This window comes from Lutjanus erythropterus, chromosome 18 (genome assembly GCF_056507025.1).
Source record: "Lutjanus erythropterus isolate fLutEry1 chromosome 18, fLutEry1.hap2, whole genome shotgun sequence".
Classification (NCBI taxonomy): Eukaryota; Metazoa; Chordata; class Actinopteri; order Lutjaniformes; family Lutjanidae; genus Lutjanus; species Lutjanus erythropterus.
Genome location: NC_139334.1, coordinates 13,570,595 through 13,589,874, shown reverse-complemented (window position 1 = coordinate 13,589,874; position 19,280 = coordinate 13,570,595). Strand labels below are relative to the sequence as shown.

The window sequence follows — 19,280 nt, the reverse complement described above, 5'->3', positions numbered from 1 at the left end:
GGGTTTGGGCTCATAAACTAAGAAACATCAGTGTCAGGAGGTGGACAAATGTTGGACACAGGGGCAGGGTGATGTTAAAATCATCAGGATGTTAAATGTAAAGGTAAAACACATGACATTACACAGAGGAGAAGGATGGAGTAAAGCGGTACACAAGAGAAAAGGAAGTAGTTAAAAAAGAAAAGTAGGTCAGACTTTGTGGTACGTTCATGCAGTAGGTGGACACAATGGACCTGATAGCATATTAAATACTGAGTGATATTATAGCACTACATCCTTAGTCTCAATATGTTTATTTATATTTATATTGTGGGGGACAGGGTCAGCAGCAAACCACATATTAGCCACTAAAAAAGGAAACTGCCGTTATATAAGCCAAATGTTACTCTCCCCAAACTTCATAGGTGAAATCACTAAATTCACCTTGCAGTGCCAGTGTTGTTCTACTGCTGCCTTGATCTATTTGTTTGTGTTATTGTGTAAATTCAGACTAACCTTTAAAAAGACAGAAGTCACAAGATAACACAAATAAACAGATCAAGGCAGCAATAGACCAGCAACTCCTGTCTTATGTGAGGCAAAATTACTGTTTTTGTCAAAGTAGTCTGATAGGTCTGGCAGCTTCCCATTGAAAAAAGCTGACGACAACATATTCTAAATATAGTGTACACATAAAGTGATATATGTTTTTTAGTAGCTAACATATGTTTTAAATTTGTTCTGCTTCTCCCAGCTCCCAATACATCAACTACGGATAAGTTGCTCAGAACACCCCACTTAAAAAACTATCCCATGAACTGGTACTGCTAGGAAACAACAAATTAATATTGAAATCTAAAAGAACAGAACAACGTCAACTATTTAAACTTTCAGTCACTTCAACCGCACAAACAATTTTGCTGCATGATACAAATGTGATTAAACCTAGAATATCTGTGGCTGTAATGGTTGAGTGTGAGACCTGATGGATTCTACAGTAGCACTGCTTCTTTACTTACAAGTCCATTGGTGTTGTCCTTAGCTTGACCGGGTGGTTTAATGGAGGGGCGCGAGGATGAGGGGACATGGTGGGAGTAATGCCGTGGCAGGTGATACACATGATGGGGGAAATAAGGCTATGAGGGTAAAAGAAAGGAATGAGGAGAAGAGGACGGGGAGGGGAGGGGAGGGCAGGGGAGGGGAGGGCAGGGGAGAGGAGGTAAAAATAAAATGAAAATCATTTGAGGGAGGTCAAGCACACAAAAACAAAAATGCTGCAGGGAAAAGATATTGTGGCAATGTTCTTATTTTAATGTGTGTATGTACTGTGCCTTTTTTGTGTTATATGTTTTTTCTAATAGACTCCTGAGTATGACAAAGTTGAACTGAACAGAACTAGTGCTGACTTGCACGTTCTTTCTCAGTAAAGTGGTTAAGAGGTGCTGGTTATTTAAAAAACAAACATGGTCATGTGGTAGATATGAAGACCTGTTAACTGCACGATTTACTGAGGTCTAACTGCCAAGTGGGTCAGTGCTACATTATGATAACATGCAGAGGACTGAGCAGCTAAATTCAGACAGGACCTTCTTAAAAACAGTGTGGTTGTTTGTGGTTGTGGAGGATCAGTGAGTGGCAGGAACTGTTCCTTCTGTCACTGTTCGACAGTTTTCTACATTAAACGGTAACTTCAGTATTTTTCAGTCCAGACCTTATATTCCCCTGTTTTTGTGTCTAATAACCCATTTCCATACACATGTGCTTGGCTCTGTTTGACTCAGTATGTTGGCTCAGTAAGACAAGGATTTGCATTTCCATTTGCATTTTACGGGGCTACCTGGTAGAAGTTGTGTCCTTTAACTTATCTTGAGTTGAGCGGCTGCAAAACGGCAAATTAACACTCCATTTCCTAAAAATGCTTCATATTAAAAGTCTTCCACTATTTTGTTATTTAAAGACTAATCATGAAGCTGCAAAATCAGGAAATGTTGGGTTTTCTTCAGCACTAATTTAACATGATTCCTATACAGCTGAAAGTGAACACCAAACAGCAAAATAAGGCAGATATGTGAAAGTACAAACATGGACACCGGAGAGAAATTAAACGTCAAAGATTCATTTAGAAGCTACAACAGTACTGAGCACTGAACGCAGACACTTTTAAAAATGCCTTTCTCCCTCAACTCCTATGGGTTGGCTGCAGCCAATGAGACCTCACCACTACCCGCTTAGAGGCAGGTCTGGTGTAGTTTGGCTCCACTCCTGAAATGGCACGTCTTGGGTGCAACTCGGCACAGCTTGGTGTGTTAAAAGTGGTAATGGAAATGCAAAACAGTGCAGTATAATTTGACTCTGTGCAGCTTAAAGTGCCAATGAAGAGGTCCCTTAAGTGACTTATTGACATTAGTTTTTGACATTTGTCCAGTATTGAGCGAGAGAGCTGCAGCCATCAAACGGGCTGCAATGTAATCCCTGCAAGCAATTGTGAACTGTCCCTTACATTTTTTTTATTTTTGCTACTTCAGGCTCAGATATGTATTCCAAGTGTCTGACAACATTATGGAAGAGACCCCTGCAGGGACTACCTTTCTGTGAAAGAGCAAGATTCCTTTTGCTCAACCAGAAACAGCTTATTTATAGCTCTCTAGACTCCATTTACTGATGCAGTAATTTCATTATAGTAAAACATACTTCGGAACAGAAACAATATAAAACTCACCAAAAACATCTTGGTTCATTTTTCCACTGTTCAAACAATCATCAGCTCTAGTTTGCTTGAAATAAACTCTTCATTCACCAAGTTAGAAGTGAAAATATCAGGAGAGGTGTGAGAGGGATATTGGATATCAGAGAAGCAGCAACCAGAATATTTTCACATTTCAAGTGGTGAATTAAAGTTTTTTTTCAAGCAAACCAGAGTTGGTGTCTGTTAGAACAAAAGGAAGATGAACCAAGATGGTTTTGGTGAGTTTTATTTTGATTCTGCTGAGTTTGAATGAAGTGTGTTTTACCACGATAAAATCACTGTTTTTGTTAATGTAGTCTGTAAATAATCTTACTCCTTCACAAGAAGGTCTTCCATAATCTCAGCCTGTCAGTGGCAAAACAAGCACTTTTAGTGCATGTACTGTGACAGTTGCAATTGCCAGTAAGGATTTCATTTCAGCCCGTTTTACGGCTGATGGCTACAGTGACCAGTTTCAAAAACTGTTGTCCCAATAAGTCAATTTGACACAAATTCAAATTCATGACACAATTCAAGCTTGAAAAATACCGAAATTAACCTTTAATACAAAAACCTACTTGTAGGTAGAGGACTGATTATCTAAACCCTTTTCTTGTCTCACCCGGTTGTAGAAGGGGTGCTGTGGGCCAGTCATCCCACTGAAGTAGGCACTGTGAGGTTGAGGAGGCATGGGTCCGGCGAAGGAGCCTGTCGGCGAGCAGGCAACAGAGTGCTGGCCATAACCTGACTGTGGACGGGGCACTGCGTCTTGCAGGGGCAGCGTGGGATAGGTCACTCCTCCCATGTGCATCTGCTCCCTGGCTGCACGCACATCTAAGAGAGGAGGAGAGCCGGGGGAAGAAAGAACAAGAGGGGGAGAGAGGAGAAGGAAGTGTTTATCTCCGATGCTGACGATCATGTCTTGGCTACGACTATAAAGACCCTTCAGATCCACCCACGCATCAATAATTTAGCTTTATTTCATCATCTCAAGAGAGTTTAGATAGTCTTGAATCCACAGAGAAAAATACATATCAAACAATCAACATACACAAGAGCAGAATTCCTTGGTTCTCAGAGCGCTGTAGGGAGTACAACAAGAGCACTGTTCCTGAACATGTTCTCCTTATCCTAAATAGAAGACAATCAAACAACTAAATGCTGCAGAGAAAACGGGCGCAGATGTTACGCTTACGACGATCTTCAACTGTGAATTCCATTCTCACTTTGATTTCTTATTACTCCGTTTGCTCACAAACCAGCAGACGTGTTGATGTTCTGTCTTTTTCAAATGATACGCCGGCCACGTGACAACTCTGGCACATGGAACCCCTTGCTGTCCCTGACAAATAAATTCACCCGTGTAAACAAACAAAGCAGACCATGTGAACTCATAAGACAGTATCAGCATAAGTACTTTGCCCCAATTGTTTTCACATAAATCAGTCTGACTTTGAGAGGAGTCAGAGTTAGAGCGGAGGAGGGAGCTTTGGTAAAAAACCTCTCAAATTAAAGTTAAATAAGCCCGGAGACAGAACAGAGTGGCTCTGTGTGGCTGGCAAGAAAAGTACGAACCAGAAACAGAAGCAGGCACCAGAATGTCTCCTGGTTATACAAGTGGCTGCTGAATGACACGCTGAGTGAGACCCAATCCAGCCTGCGAACACAATGGGGGCCTTATGATGTGAGTCAGGCTCATGGGCGGGTATCACTGACAGCACTGCCCACTGGCTGGCCGCAGGACACTGGGCACCAAGTACCGACTGGCCGCGGAGGGAGTGGAGGGAGCAGGATGACTGGGCAGGAGCGTTGGTCACCTTCCGCTCCCTGGGGACACGTGTGGAGGTGAAAACACCCACACACTTTTGAGCACACACACAAACCAACACACAGATACATATACACACCTACACACTTTTAGTAGAGGACTCCTGTACTTACAGACTGGACGTCTGCTTGTGGAGCTTGGTCAGCTGCACCCCTCCATGACTCAACCTTGGCTCAATGGAACAGACTTTGTGTGTGTGACTTTTCTGTGGTCTCATAACACTATGATGCAGCAGCTTCACACTAGGCGTCATTGACACTCCCGTATAGGCTGAACGGACGCTGACGCATGGTAGCAAAAGTACAGCACCATTCTGGCTTACAGTTTAATACCGATGCTCTATTACGTCACTGTAGCTACAAACTGTGAAATTTGGTGTGGCGCTGGAGGCAGATTGGTGACAGCAAGTGAAAATATTGTCCTGATCCCACAGCGCTGTAGAGGAAACCTGCTCGACATTTGATTGTTTGGAAATGAGAAGCATGCTGTGGGTTTCTGAGAGCCCCTGCAGTGGGCGATTTTAGAGCAGACCCTGCTGCAATGTTATGAGTAATGTCACTGCCAAATGAGCTGGCAATGAATTCAACACATCACATAGAGGACAGTTCTCTGTTTTTCCATGCTATTGTATACCAAAGCCTTTCATGTACTTTGGACAAAACTGTACAATTAACCTCATTCTCACACACACATATATACGTATGCACACGCTCCATATTGTGATGACAAATTTAAAGCAACAGAACAATTTCATCTTGGGCTAATCTGAAAAAAAAGTTGTTTCCTCAAACATATTTTTTATGAAACAAAGATAACAATTTTTATCTATCTATTTTCATTGCATGTAAAGATTTTTGAATAAGTGGGACCTTAAAGGGAAAGCTTGAATTATTTGAAGTGGGGTTGTACTTATCCATACTTATCGATAGTTAGTGTATTACCTACAGTAGATGGCGGTCAGCACACCCCCAGTTTGGAGAAGTAGCAAATATCATTCTGTCCAATCCCACCAGATTCCACTGACAAAAACAGTACTTTTACTTTGCAGAACACAGGAGTTGCTGGTCTACTTCTGCCTCGATTTGTTAGTTTGTTTGTCTTACTGTGCGACTTTGGTGAATCCAAACTAACCCTTTAAAACACTGAAGTCACACAATAACATAAACAAACTTACAGATTGAGGCAGCGGTAGACCAGCAACTCCCGTATTCGGCAAGGTAAAATTAGTTTTTGCCAATAGAGTCTGTTGGCTTGGGAGAGAGCAATATTTGGATTCTATAACGGCAGTTTATCATTGGAAAAGGCTGTTCGAGAGCAAGGAAAAGCAGTGAAAATATTTTAGATATAGTATACACTTACACTGATAGTGAATTTTAGATGGACCTTTTTTAGGGGGCTAAAATACATTTTGCTGTCGACTTCTTACTGGGAGTGTGGCTACTGCCTTCTACTGTAGATAATACACTGACCATTGATAAGTGCCTCAGACAACCACTTTAAAAATTTAAACTAAACTTTAAAGATTTAAAAATACATCAATCAGATTTTATATAGTGTAAAACAGCAGAGTTTCTGGAGCTTTACTTTACAAACCTCAATCTGCTTGGGCATGTAAATAAAAACTCTGCAAGCATTAAAGAACAGTATAGATGTTTGTGTATTGAAGGTAGGTCACTAAGTGATTTGATGATATAAATATGGTGTGAATCATATGTTGTGTCCAATGTATTTGTTTTTTCCAAGGCTTTAAACCACATCTTGTTGTCATGGAGAGGGTTTAGTTGTTGACTTGTTGTCACCCAATAACAACTAAACGATATCTATGACAATTGAGCTAGGTTGCTACAGAAGACCATGAGATGTGGTTGAAAGCTGCAAGGGAAAAAAAGTTGGACCTTGTGTTGAATTTTTTATTTTTATTTGTCAAAACCCTGTTCAATGTGCTGTGGTATTTGCAGTCACCAGATGTCAACCAGATAAAACGGCTACAGGAGATTTTGGTGTGTCAGACAGCACTCTCCAACACCATCATCAAAGCACCAAATGAGGGAATATCTTTTGGAAGAATGTTAATCCCTGCAGCAGAGCCTCAGAGTCTTGTAGAACCTATGCCAAGGTGCACTGCAGCTGTTCTGGCAGCTCACAGCAGCCCAACACCTTACTAAGACATTTTATGCTGTTTTTTTTAACCTTCCCTTTCCCTTCTAACTTGTTCACTCATCTGTACAAACACTGAGTGTGTATGAACCTGCTATGATCTCCCTGAGTTTGGGGTCCAGATTGACAGTGCAAGGCAGGAACATCTCGACATCTCTGGCCGTAAGGACAGGCGTCCTAGAGGAGAGGAAGACCTCGAAGCTGCGGATGTCTCCATCGATCTCCAGTAGCGGTTCAACGTCCTTGGTGGTGGGGATGTTCTTGGAGATTCTTCAGAGGAAAGAGAATAAGAGAAGCAGGACTTATTGTAGTGCTGATTTTAGTAGATCCACTCAATCTGATAATTTTCCAAAAAATATTGTTATTAATGATTTGCAGAACAAGTTATTTGGTTGTTGGAACTTCAAATTTGGTAGAAATGGGAAGCGTTTAAAGGAAATAAGTGATAAACAACTGAATTCTACAGCTCATTAGAAAAAAAAACAAAAAAACAAGAGCTTATAAATGGCAATACAATAAATTGTGCAGTCTTATTGGCATATGACAAACATGTCAATGTGTCAGTTTACACTAAATGCTGACTGCTAGATTCAAAGCAGAAAACAAAAGCATCACATTCTGATGAAAAAGAAAAGAGGAAATAACAAGCAGTACTGTTAAGATTGAAGAGATATACAACGGTCATCATCATCATGAGAGCAGAGAGATAACTGGATTTAGAGAAGGCAAGATAGTGAAAGGGGGGATGTTTGAGGACAGATAGAGTGAGGGATGTTATCTTTTCTCAGCAGAGGAGGAAACCTGAGAAGATGACAATCAGGGTAATTTAGCAAGCAGCAGACGGAAGCGCGTCATGATGCTTTGCCACAGTTAACATGATGCTTGTTATCACAGACTCAGTAAACAGCGTGTTTGGAGATGGTTCCTCTTCTGTGTGATGCAGTTTTTTTCTGTCAATATTGCAGACAATGCTGTATTTTATAAAGAACGTCAATTAAAACTTCAGTTTACAGGGTAACTTCTGCATTTTTCAACCTGGTCCCTATTTTCCCATGTTTTTGTCTGAAAGTGACTAATGGGGACAACAATTTTGAAACTGGTCCCATACTGAGGGAGAGCGCTGCAGCTGACTGAGGCAGAACTAAACTGCATGCTTGTTTTTAGCCACTGACAGGCTAAGATTGTTATTGTAAATGTCTGACAATATTATGGAAAGGATCGCTACAGAGATACACCATTTTTTTTAAGAGTCACTTATGTTTTGTTTAACCAGAAACAGCTGTTTTATTGCTCTTGCCAAACTAACCAGGAACATAATTTTAAAATTGTCATCATCATCTTCATTCAAACTTGACAGAAACAGAATAAAACTCACCAAAATGTTTGGTTCATCTTTCTACTGTTCCGACAATCATCAACTCTGGTTTGATCAAAATAAAAAAGCTTTTACTCACCACGTTAGATGTAGAGCTGCAACGATTAACTGATCATTAAAAAATTATTAAGTTAACTACCAACAATTTCAACATTCGATTAATGAGTTGAACATTTTTTTCAGATTGACATTTTTCACCATTTTATGACATCTTATGGACCAAAAAATTAATCTATTAGCCTAATAGAGAAAATAATTGACAGATTAATCAACAGAGAAAATAATCATTAGTCGCAGCCATAGTTAGACAAGAAAATATCAGGAGAGAACCGCCAGAGACAATGGAGAAATGCACAGGAGAAATGGTATGCACAGCCATATTTTGTATTTTAAACGTACTGCGTGGAGTTTTTCAACTGTTTATGAAACTGCCTCTATTTAATACTGATACTTCTACTTGACCTGCATAAGTAAAAGAGGTCATTCACAAAAAGACTGGCTATTTCTAAATGGTTATTCTTAATGTCCGCCACCTGGTTGGATTTTCCTTAAAATCTGACGTTATTGTCATTTTCCCTAGTGAAGTTAGTGGGTCGTATGTTAGGCAGTTAAAATGAAGAAGGAAGAGATTTTTATTTAGATAATCTTATTTTTGACGTTATATTTTGTGGTTATGGTGGAGGATGCACTACTGCTTTTGTCCTCAGAGGCCTCCAAAATCAACACAATATGAAACTTCCTTGTCATAGCTTTTAAATAACGGCTTCACTTGGACCAAAGAACCAGAGTTCGTGATTGTAGGAACAGTGGAAAGATGAGCCAAGATGTTTTTGGTGAGTTTTATTTTGTTTCTGTTAAGTTTGAATGAAGATGATGATGTTAAAATGACTGTAGATGGAGTCTGGTTAGTTTGGCAAGAGCAATAAAACAGCTGTTTCTGATTTAACCATGCATATCTTACTCTTTAAAAAAGGTCTAATTCTGCAGCTATCCTCTCCATTATGTTGTCAGACACTTGCAGTAACAATCTGAGCCTGTCAGTTGCAAGGACAAGCACTTTCAGTGGACTTAATTTGATAGTGCACAGTAGTCTGTAGGGATTCCCCATTCCCCATTAGCCACTTAGACACAGAAACATGGGAAAATATGGTCAAGGCAGAAAAATACCAAAGATATTCTTTAAAATCACAAAAAAAACAAACCCTGGCATCATACAATATAAACCAAAGCTTTAACCTGTAGTTTAGAAGTGTCAACAGCATCTCTGAAATGATGAATAATGAGCATGAATACTGAAGTGTTATGAGGTGGGAAATTCAATTTCAGCTGGACACAAGGTTAAAAGAAGATTCACATCTGATCAGTTTAATCAAGGACAGTGTAACATGTGGCCGAGGCTACAAGAAAAGCAAACATCAACAACCCAGAGCGATCAGTACATCTCGTTAATCCCATCGTTCCAACATGAAAATATGAAACTGAGAGTGACTTATGACACCGGCCATTAATCACCAGAATGTGCCGCTCTTATCAGATGAATGAGGAGACTCCAGCAGGGAGCAGATATTTTTCTCATCTCTGCCTCCATTTCTCATCTGAACCCTTCATCATTTTCTCAGTGGATACTTTTCTCTCCTTACATCTTGCTTAACCTTGCCTCCCTCCCAGTTCAACCCCAACTCACCCTCCTCCCTGTGCATCACCCAGTCTGTGTACTGGTATGCTCTGCTGACTGTTGAGATGGGTTTTTCCCTGAGCCTGATCTGTTTTTGAGAGTGAACACAGGCTGGCCTTTCTGTGACTTGATTGGATGATTAGTACTATTGCTGCAGCACGCTAGCAAAGTCAGGGTGAGGTCAGCATCTGGCGAGGGTTCAACACAGCACACTGTTAGCTAATAATCCAAACTATCAGCTAACCTAATCCAGTTAACAAACTGGCTGAAATTTCCCCAGTCAGCCCAACCCAGTGAGGTTCAGTCATCCCTCAGTGATGGATGGACAAAAACAAAACCTTCTTAGCACACTGCACTATGAGTTACATGATTTCCAATTTTAGGCTTTTATATTCCTGTCCAGACTGCTTACAGAGAGTGAACAGGTAGGGGTCCAGTCTTCTGTTCAAGGACATTTTGACAGGACAGATGGCTGGTGATGGACACATCTGCTGTTGCAGGGCTCAAACCTGTGACCTTGTGGTTATAGGATGTCTCTAAACAAATGTACAAGTCTGGCAAGAAATACAGGGGATGTCCTAGAAAGACATTTTGACGTGCTAAAAAGTAAAAGTGAGCTACACAAACGAGTAGATATTACCATGTTACCATGGAGTTTCACTGGAAAGCTGGATATCACTAATGTGCAAAACTTCAAATGACCTGTAAATTTTAGGTCAAGAAGAAGTGCAATCTAAATCCAGGCTCCAGCAGCTGTTAAAAATAATTTTTGCACTGCTGCTGTTAACATAACGTTACACCATGCATCATGTAACATTTATTTGTCGGTTTTACATTTTTTATTCACTTTAACAACAATGTAGGACTGAGAAAATGTCTTAAACTAACATTAGAGGTTGTTACAGTGTAAATAATTGATTTTTGCCAGCGATTATCTTAACTGCATATTACTCCAGTGATAAAATAAATCCATGTCATAACCATTTGAAGTCTTATGTTAAGCACTTATGTAAAATACTTACTGCCCAGTTCGGGGAAAGGGTTAACACAATGATTAATTTAGTATGTGACACAACAATCCTATTGACTTTAAGGTCCAGTATTTTTCATATCAGGTAATTGACAAATATGGTCTATTAAATAGGGTGAAAATAAGTGTAATTGTAAAATGTGACACTATTATCGTTATTCTAATGTGCTTTATGTGCCTATTTTTCAGGATTAAGCTTTTGATATTCTTTTTCAGTAAATTAATTTTAAAAATCTCTACACAGTGTCTCTCTATATATTAACCGCTTCACCAACGACCATTCAGCTTTCAAGCGACAGTTTCTGATAATTATCTGTCCCTTTAAAAAATGGTCCTGACCCGTCAGACTTTGTTGGGCAGTTACAACAAACAGTGCAAATCAGTGCATATGTTTGTATCAAGCCATTCAAAAATCATTCTCAGCCTAGTTGTGTTTTTCTCTATGATGCAATAAACGTGCTTTTGCTTTTCAATTCAAATATTGTTTTAGGATTGGCAGCCATTTCATCAAAGAAGTAAAATAAGCCTGCCAGTGTCTGTGTCAGTGCACTCTGCTAAAATTCACTGAGGACTGACAGATGCACTCGCAAAGCAATGTGTTGAAAATGATTTAAACTGGAAAAAAGGTTGATTTGCTAAACATTGGCTGACTGTATTTACCTGGCCGGCATAACTTTTTACCGACCCCGGGCCATCCTTATTATTGGACTCTTCCACATCTATATTTCTGCATCTGTGCTCCACTGATACACCTCCCCCAAATTCTGTTTGATCCTCTCAGCAGACCAGTCCAGGTGGGTCACCCCAACCCGCTGTCCCTGTCCGACTGCCAGTACAGACACACACAGACTGAAAGGAGAGAGAATAGGCTGTGAGCAGGGAGGACACTGAGGCACAGCTGGGCTCCAGTGGACAAAGCCCTCTCAGTGTTCCTTCCATTAGAACCTTTAACAAGACCCGAAAGGTCAAGGAAGCTCCATGTTGGCACACAGATGAACCCCACTCATGTGACCTCTGCTGAGGAGGATGAGTGGGACCTCTGAAGGCACAGATGTTACCTGCATACAGACTCAGAGGAAGCACTAGTAAGCGGCAGCGCCGGAGCTGATTCAAACAGCATCAACAAAAAACAACTGTGTAATGTCCAACTCGTACACCTGGACAGTGACGATGTGGAAATTCAAAGGCACAGATGATGAAGATGAAGGGTGGAGTGTGTGTTTGTGCGCATGTGCGAGTACACATACAGTATGTGTGGGTGTTAGGCTCCTTTTCCCATGAACTGTATTAACCCGTATACAGACTGCGAGAAGCCTGTGCTTTTCCCCATTTCCAGCTGGCTTACTGCTGTTTATTTGTGGGTCTGCAGACACAGACCAACAGGAGCCAGTGAGTCACACACACACACACACACACACACACACACACACACACACACACACACACACACACACACACAAACACACACAAACACATGCACAGTCACAGGGCACTTCCTTTTGCTATATAGAGAACAACCTCCAAAGACTTTCTAAGGAATCTTGGGTCTTTTTATAGGACTATCTAACATAACTCAATGATGTCTACAGACACTTCGGCAATACTGTGCCAAAAGCGAGAATGGACAATAACAATGAAACTCAAACTCAAGCCCAATCCCAATGTCCTCACAGATTTTGAGGCGTGTTCTGACAAATCTGTGAGGGCTAAGGCCTGTCCCACTGTCAAACTGTCAAGTCTGTGAGGCTCTCTCACAGACTTTTTTAAACCTTTATGCACACATTAATTCATTCATTGCATTGTATTGTATTGTGGGTTATCAGGGAAATCCCAGAAGCATTTAAAAAACGATTTGTAGAGACAGCGCTCTTGACTATCACATTAATTTTATTAGAAAAATTCTGAATCAGTACCTGTGATCTCACCTTTTCTCTTTAAACTGAACTTAAATCTACTGATATCACTCTGTTTATTTAAAAACAAAAGGTTTTAAAATATTCTGCTACTTTTTCCCTAAAACTTGTGACTGAATATGTTCATATTTCTCTATATGTGTACCCGCTTTTTATTTTTATGTGATTGACGTAAAAAATAAAACATGAAATAAGTTTTCATTTTATGTTCTTCATCAGCATTTGTGTTACTTTGATATCCTGAAAAGTGCTGCTCCATTACTCTTTAAAACAGTTCTGGCCCTTGCAGCCTCTTGCACTCACGTCACTACCAGGTGTTGTCAGTTAAGTCAGTAAGGGTTCAAGGCTTTAGCTTTAGGGGGACAATGAGATTGCCCCAGACTTCTCGAGAAGTAATGTCACTTTTGGTTACTTCAGGTTCTTTATGTCATACATTTATTACAGCCTAAATAGTTATATAGTTGAATAATGCAACTGCAAGTAATTAAATAAAATAAATACATCCTTTGTGTGCAACACCCAACAACCATGGCATCCAAGAAGCCAGCTTCAATATTTTTGCTGACCTGCGTGTTTACTCTGGCCTGCTGTCCCACACTGCAAACATGCAGTAGCACAGCTGCATCTTCCAAAGACAACCAGGAGCTGGTGAGAAGAACAATTCAAGGACATCCATCAGAGTTACACCCAGACAGATGGAAAGAAAAAATGAGGGAGTCGGAGGTCCGTTCCAGACGTTCCCAGCTGACTGCTCAGACATGTCTGTAGGAGCGGCTGGCCAGACACAAAGTGGAGCACACGCTTCAACCCAGGCCTTGTAAGATCATTGGTAAAGATCGGAGGGCACAGATCAGTGGACGGCTGATATGGAGAATTATAGAAAAGAGGAAATCAGAATTATTGTCCTGACAGCTGATAATCCATTGGTGTGATTCTGGCCAACATGCTGAACTGAACAGTGTTACAGAACAAACAGTGTCCATTAAACAACAACAGTATTTCATCAATGAGGTTTAACCACTTCAAATGACATCCTCTGAAGTTAACTAATGATGAGTTGTTGGCCTTGGCATTAAGCAATTGACACAAATCACTTCAGACTTAGTCATCCTCACAGTGAACAGACGAGACAGACAAAATGAACAAAGCCATTCTTATCAGCAATCAGTTGCCAAATGACAAGATGGATGCTCGGGTTGGAGTGCCAAGGAAGCCGGCGTGCTACTTTCAAGCAGACCGAGGACGAGTGAGATAAAGGCCGTCAGGCATCCCGGCAGCCGTTCCTGCACAATGGGTCCATTGACAGGACCCAGCTTATAGCTGCAGCAGTACAGGCGCTTAGGCCCAACCACTCTCTGTGTGGCGTGGCCACTGGGAGCTTTCTGAGCTTATCCAAATGCTAATAGGTCCCAAAGCTGACTGGAGCATAGCCTTTCTTCTCCTCTCAACCTCCCACACGCTGCAGCTGACAGGAATGAGCAGAATTCATCTCTCTATCCCTTCCGTCCGCTGTTTGGGCACTGAAAGTATGAATGTGCCACTTGACTTTGCTTTACAGCTGCCCTCTGTGCTTACAGATGACTTGCGCAGGCACGCCACAAAGAGGTGGTCTTGCTGCCAAACATTTCCATAAAGGGGCCCAAAGACAGAGAGAGATGCCTGCAGAACAGACAAACGCCTGTGCCACATTGTGTTTGAGAAGCTCAAGAGTTTCAATGTCAGACACTGTGTGGCCAGTATAAGAGTATGTGGGTGAAGAAGTTAACCAGGCCCGGGTCCGGCACATTCCTCTCCTAGTCAGAGTCACGTCGGAGTCACTGGCACATTGTCTGCCAAGCATGTGGATGAACCCAGCGAGGCCCTCTCTGGGAAAACAGTGGACAGGCGGACAGACCGGCAAGCTGGCGCGTGGACTTGCAGCATCAGTGCTCAGAGAGGTTATTGTTACAGTGGAAGCTGCCAAAGCCTCCGCCACCCCAAAGGCAGAGGGGGAGAGCAAAAACATGTTTTCACTTTAGATGACGCCACGCTCTTTGTCTCCTTAAAATCCAGACTTATTTCCTTGATTTGAATCAAATGCTTCATGTAATGGGGACACCCTCTGTCTCTGCTCTCCTCTCTGTCTCCAACTTTCTCTCTTCCTTGTCTTGGCAGTGCCAACTGACAACTTGTGGCAGCGTCTGCTTTCCATATACATTCGTGGCAAAGTTTAGTCCAATAATTGAAACTCTCTTGTACTAAGCTGGACCTGTGCATCCCAAAGCAAACCACAGAGACAAGCAGGCTAATGGGAAACACACCAGGCTGATAAAAACCGAGCCGCTTCGGAGCAAACGGCCTCCCTTTGAGACAGGCTCAGGACTTTCAGTGGTTCCCTGAAATGTTGATTAAACTCATGTGTAGCGCCGAAACGGAGCCTCCTTGTTCCAGACCCCAAAAACCTTAACTGAACCCTCCACTCCGAGTAACTAAGGCCTCATTCTTGACAAATAGTAAAACACTAAACCTCAACTTTGTGATTTATGCTTATAAGCAGAGTTTGGAGCATCTTAGGGCCATGGCAGAGTTCGTTCATTGTGACACTAATTGCGCCATGGAGTTCATATCAGCGCATGTGGTTGTTTGATAGCTGCAATGGCCAAGTGATAGACCGTATGATGCCGAATTAAGTGGGATGGACCGCTAAAGTGAAGACAAATGCTGCTCTGCAGCAGATAATACATCTGGAATAACTCTGTTATGGAGCTGAAATCCATACACTGAGTGATGAATGTGACAAATAAAGCTTGGGATTCTCAGGCTGAACCGGTAATCCCCCGGTTAACTTCACAGAGTGGAACGTGTGCATCACAAATAAGATGAGAGGGGGATAGGAGAATGTCAATTAGGAAGAGAAAGAGCTAGAGAGAGTGTGATGTATATTAAAACTGACTTTTACAAATGCTTAGAGATGCAACAATACTAAAAAGGTACAATAATACAACAACTATCGGTCTGCCTGTCTCTATAATATCAAGTATGATATAATGGTCAGTAACCAACGCTGTGTCATCTTTAAGGTTTTTTTTTTTTCAACAGATACATGGCAAACACTGCAAGCAGGCAGGGCTGGGAGAATCACAGATTCTAATTGACTTATTGCAAAAAAACTCATTTTAATTGACTTTTGATTTAATACTGAAACTGTGACACCCCCGGTAGCAGTCCTAAGTAGGGATATGATATTGTTATATCCCTACTTCAATTTAAGTCAGAGGCCGTGAGGAAAAGCCTCACTTGATTATTAAGACCTTTCTTCAGAACCTAAAACACATTGCTTGAGGGACCACGGTAGACAAATCTGATGACTAAATCCTGGTGCAATACAGTGACTGGTTGCATGTGTCAAATTAAAAGCTGCTTTAAAAGCAAAGCTGATGAAAAAAAGAATATTCATGATCCCTCCCAGTATAGGCTGGATAGGCTCAACCTTCAGTTTGCTGTGCTTGCTTGGCTGGTCATTCTTTCCCATTTCAGTGTGGTTTCTACACAGTAGTTGCACACACCCTAAAAGGGTCTGACCTCCATTGACTTCTGAAGGGCCAGGATGTTAACGTCACTTAAGGGCCGGATGTGTGTGTGTAACTATCAAGTGTGCCCATGGCTCCTGCGGTGGCTGAGTGGCAAATCTCGCTGTCCACTTAAAGGTCAGCGCCGAACCTCTTGCAATCCTGTGCTGCTATTTATAATCAGCCCCCCACCTTCCAGCAGTTCAAGCACAGAGAGACAGCAGAGGAGGAGAGAGATCAGCAATAATGCTTGACAAGTTTTAGGCAGAAGTCTTCTGCTTCTCAGGCCTCCACTCGTTTCCTTTTATATCAGTAGGTATGGGTAATGCTCGGATTTTTTTATATCAATACTGATACTGCTTATTGATACCAATATTCTTACTGATATTAATTTCAACAATTTGATGCAAAAAAATAAAGACATGACATGCAAAGATGTAAATAAAGTTCAATTCAGTCTTTTTACCGAGGGCTGTTGTCATCTCCTGAGCAAATGAGTAACAGCTTGTCACTAAAATGAGAATAGCTGGCCTTAGAGTTACTCAGTTAATATCTAACTGACATATGACAATGTCTACAGTGAAACATCATGACGGACAATAATATAGTTGTTGTTGTTGTTGTTGAAAAAACGCTAACAGCAGCCCACAGAGAAGAAACAACTCTGCCACTGGATTTAATGAGAAAATAATAAACATACATGAAGAAAAAGCACAATGAACAGCAGCAGCAGCTTCTTTTTATTTTCTCTCCCACAAGTAAAAACAGAACTTTGTCAACAACTCCAGCCTTGCAGCATCTCTAAAAGCTTGCAAATCACAATGTTACAATGGTAGAGGGCTCTGTGGTTCATGACTGTCAGCCATTATCATCCATCGGCCCAACCCGAGCTTGCCTGACCCAGCTTAAAGGTCAGTTCACCTTCAGTGAGCCTGTGCCGAAGTTGTCATGAACTTGGCTCGGGTTTGGGGAGCTGCAGCGTTTATTAATCGACAAATAGCCTAAACTGTATACTAGAGCTTCAACGTTTAGTCAATTCATTGATCAAAAGAAAATTACTTGCCAGCTTGTTTTGGTAATCAATTAATCGTTTCACTCATTTTTCAAGTAAAAATGTCAAAACATTTGCTGGTTCCAGCTTTTTACATGTAAAGATCTACTGCTTTTCTTTGTCATATATGGTAGTAAATAGGGGTGGGTAAAAATATCAAAAAATCGATGCATCGAAATTATCCGCATCCTAATTCAATATCGATTAAGCAAACCCTCTGAATCGATTCACCTCCTGGCCATTGGGGGCGCTGTGCGCAACATCTTCGTGTGATTCGCGGTTTAAGGACGGAGGCTGCACGCGACCAAACAAAAACAATATGTCTGCAAACTACCGCCAAGCTCTGTCCACACACAGAAAATAACAGAGTCTGTTGCCGTCTTCATTTGCAAGGACCTTCGACCATACAGTGTCGTGGAAAATGAAGGTTTTAAGAAGATGGTACACACACTTGAACCACGATACGCTATACCAACACGAAAACACATGACAGAGGTCGCCATCCCAAAGCTGTACACAGAGGTGAAGACAGAAGTTTATATACACAAGTGAGCTATTATGGTGCTGCTGTTTTATTTTCAGATGTTTTATTGCCCAAAGATGTGAAGTAACGTACCACATGTGTTACGGGCATGAAAATAAATATTTAAAAATTGCCAACAGGTACTCTTAATTATTTGTGTATTTCTACTTCTTACTGAATCGATATTGAAGAATTTAAATCAATATCGAATCGAAATCGAATCGAATCGAAACCTAAAGAATCGAAATCGAATCGAATCGTGAGGTTCTTAACAATACCCAGCCCTAGTAGTAAATGAAGAGTCTTTGGGTTTTGGACTGTTGGGTTAGTTAAGCGATAATGAAAAAAGTAGTTAACTGCAGCGCTACTGTACACGCGCTGCACTTCACTGATACATTCACAACTATAACATTAAATACACTCTTTCTCTGTCTTGTCTTGCTCTACTGCAAACTTACCAATGACTACATTAAAAGTGAATTAATGTTAGCAATATAGTAACATTACATTATAATATTCTGGTACTGATACACATCCCTACATCTCAGTGTCATGATCCAACCTTGTCGTCACTGTTGGATGACTCTATGACTAAGAGCAGAGTCTGGGCAGAGGTGTAGTAGAGGCTTTTATTGCATTTGAAATGATTCTTTATGCTTTGTACAAAAAGGGACCAGAGTACTTCTCTTGTTTCAGACCAATTAGACTAATCCCTCAACCTCGGCTTACAGGCAGAAATGAAAAGGGCTTTAAGGATTTTCTAACAAAGAATGCTGCATGACGTTCTTTCCATCCTCATGTTGTAGCCTCCACACACATGAATACACAATAAAAAAAAATCACCTTGCACACACGCAGATGCATACACCTCCTTCTGTGTCACCTGTACACACTGGCTGGAACTGCCGTGTTTTTAGTTTTTGTTGTGTTTTTTTTTTTTTTACATTTTGAGCAGCTCAGCAGGGGTTGAGTGGTGGTGAAGCTGTCTCTGGCTGATTCATCACTGAGTCACCCCCGCCAAACACCTGAGGGATACAGGAACGACAATGCAGGCCGAGCTGTTCCTCAAATGGAATCAGCAGAGGAACGGTTTCACTGTATAAACAGCCATGTGGAACCCAAGGGACATGTGCATGAATCTGTGTGTGTCCACCAGCTGGACTATCTCACTTGGAGCAGCAGCATCACCTGGGGCTTTGAATACACCCAAACTCGTCTCGCAGTAATCCTACTGGTATCTGCTCTGATCCTCTGCAATATTCACACACTTTGATTCCTTTACCTCATTTTACCTCCTGAGACTGGACTCTTTTCTTTTCTTCTCACTCTCTCTTAATGCCCTTTCTTATCTAACACCAACCCTCTCCGTTTTCCATCTTTATCTCACGCCTACCATACTTTCTTTTTTGTCTCCGCCTGTCTTTATCAGCTCGTCAGACAGGTGGTCCGTCAGCACACGGGTGTGAAGAATCAATG

General features: G+C 41.3%; 1 protein-coding gene across 5 annotated transcripts in view; it reads right to left on the bottom strand.

Moving 5' to 3' along the window:
- The window catches only part of kidins220a (kinase D-interacting substrate 220a), a 68,902-nt gene that overhangs the window by 12,590 nt on the left and 37,032 nt on the right, over positions 1-19,280 (bottom strand). For 4 of the 5 annotated variants that reach the window (XM_084741899.1, XM_084741901.1, XM_084741902.1 and 1 more), the window contains exons 24-26: positions 6,781-6,959; positions 3,327-3,538; positions 999-1,115 (exon numbers count right to left, since the gene is read on the bottom strand). In XM_084741899.1, coding sequence (XP_084598025.1) covers positions 999-1,115; positions 3,327-3,538; positions 6,781-6,959 — 508 coding nt within the window. The remainder of the gene's footprint in view (positions 1-998; positions 1,116-3,326; positions 3,539-6,780; positions 6,960-19,280) is intronic. The other variant, XM_084741903.1, reaches the window with a different exon arrangement.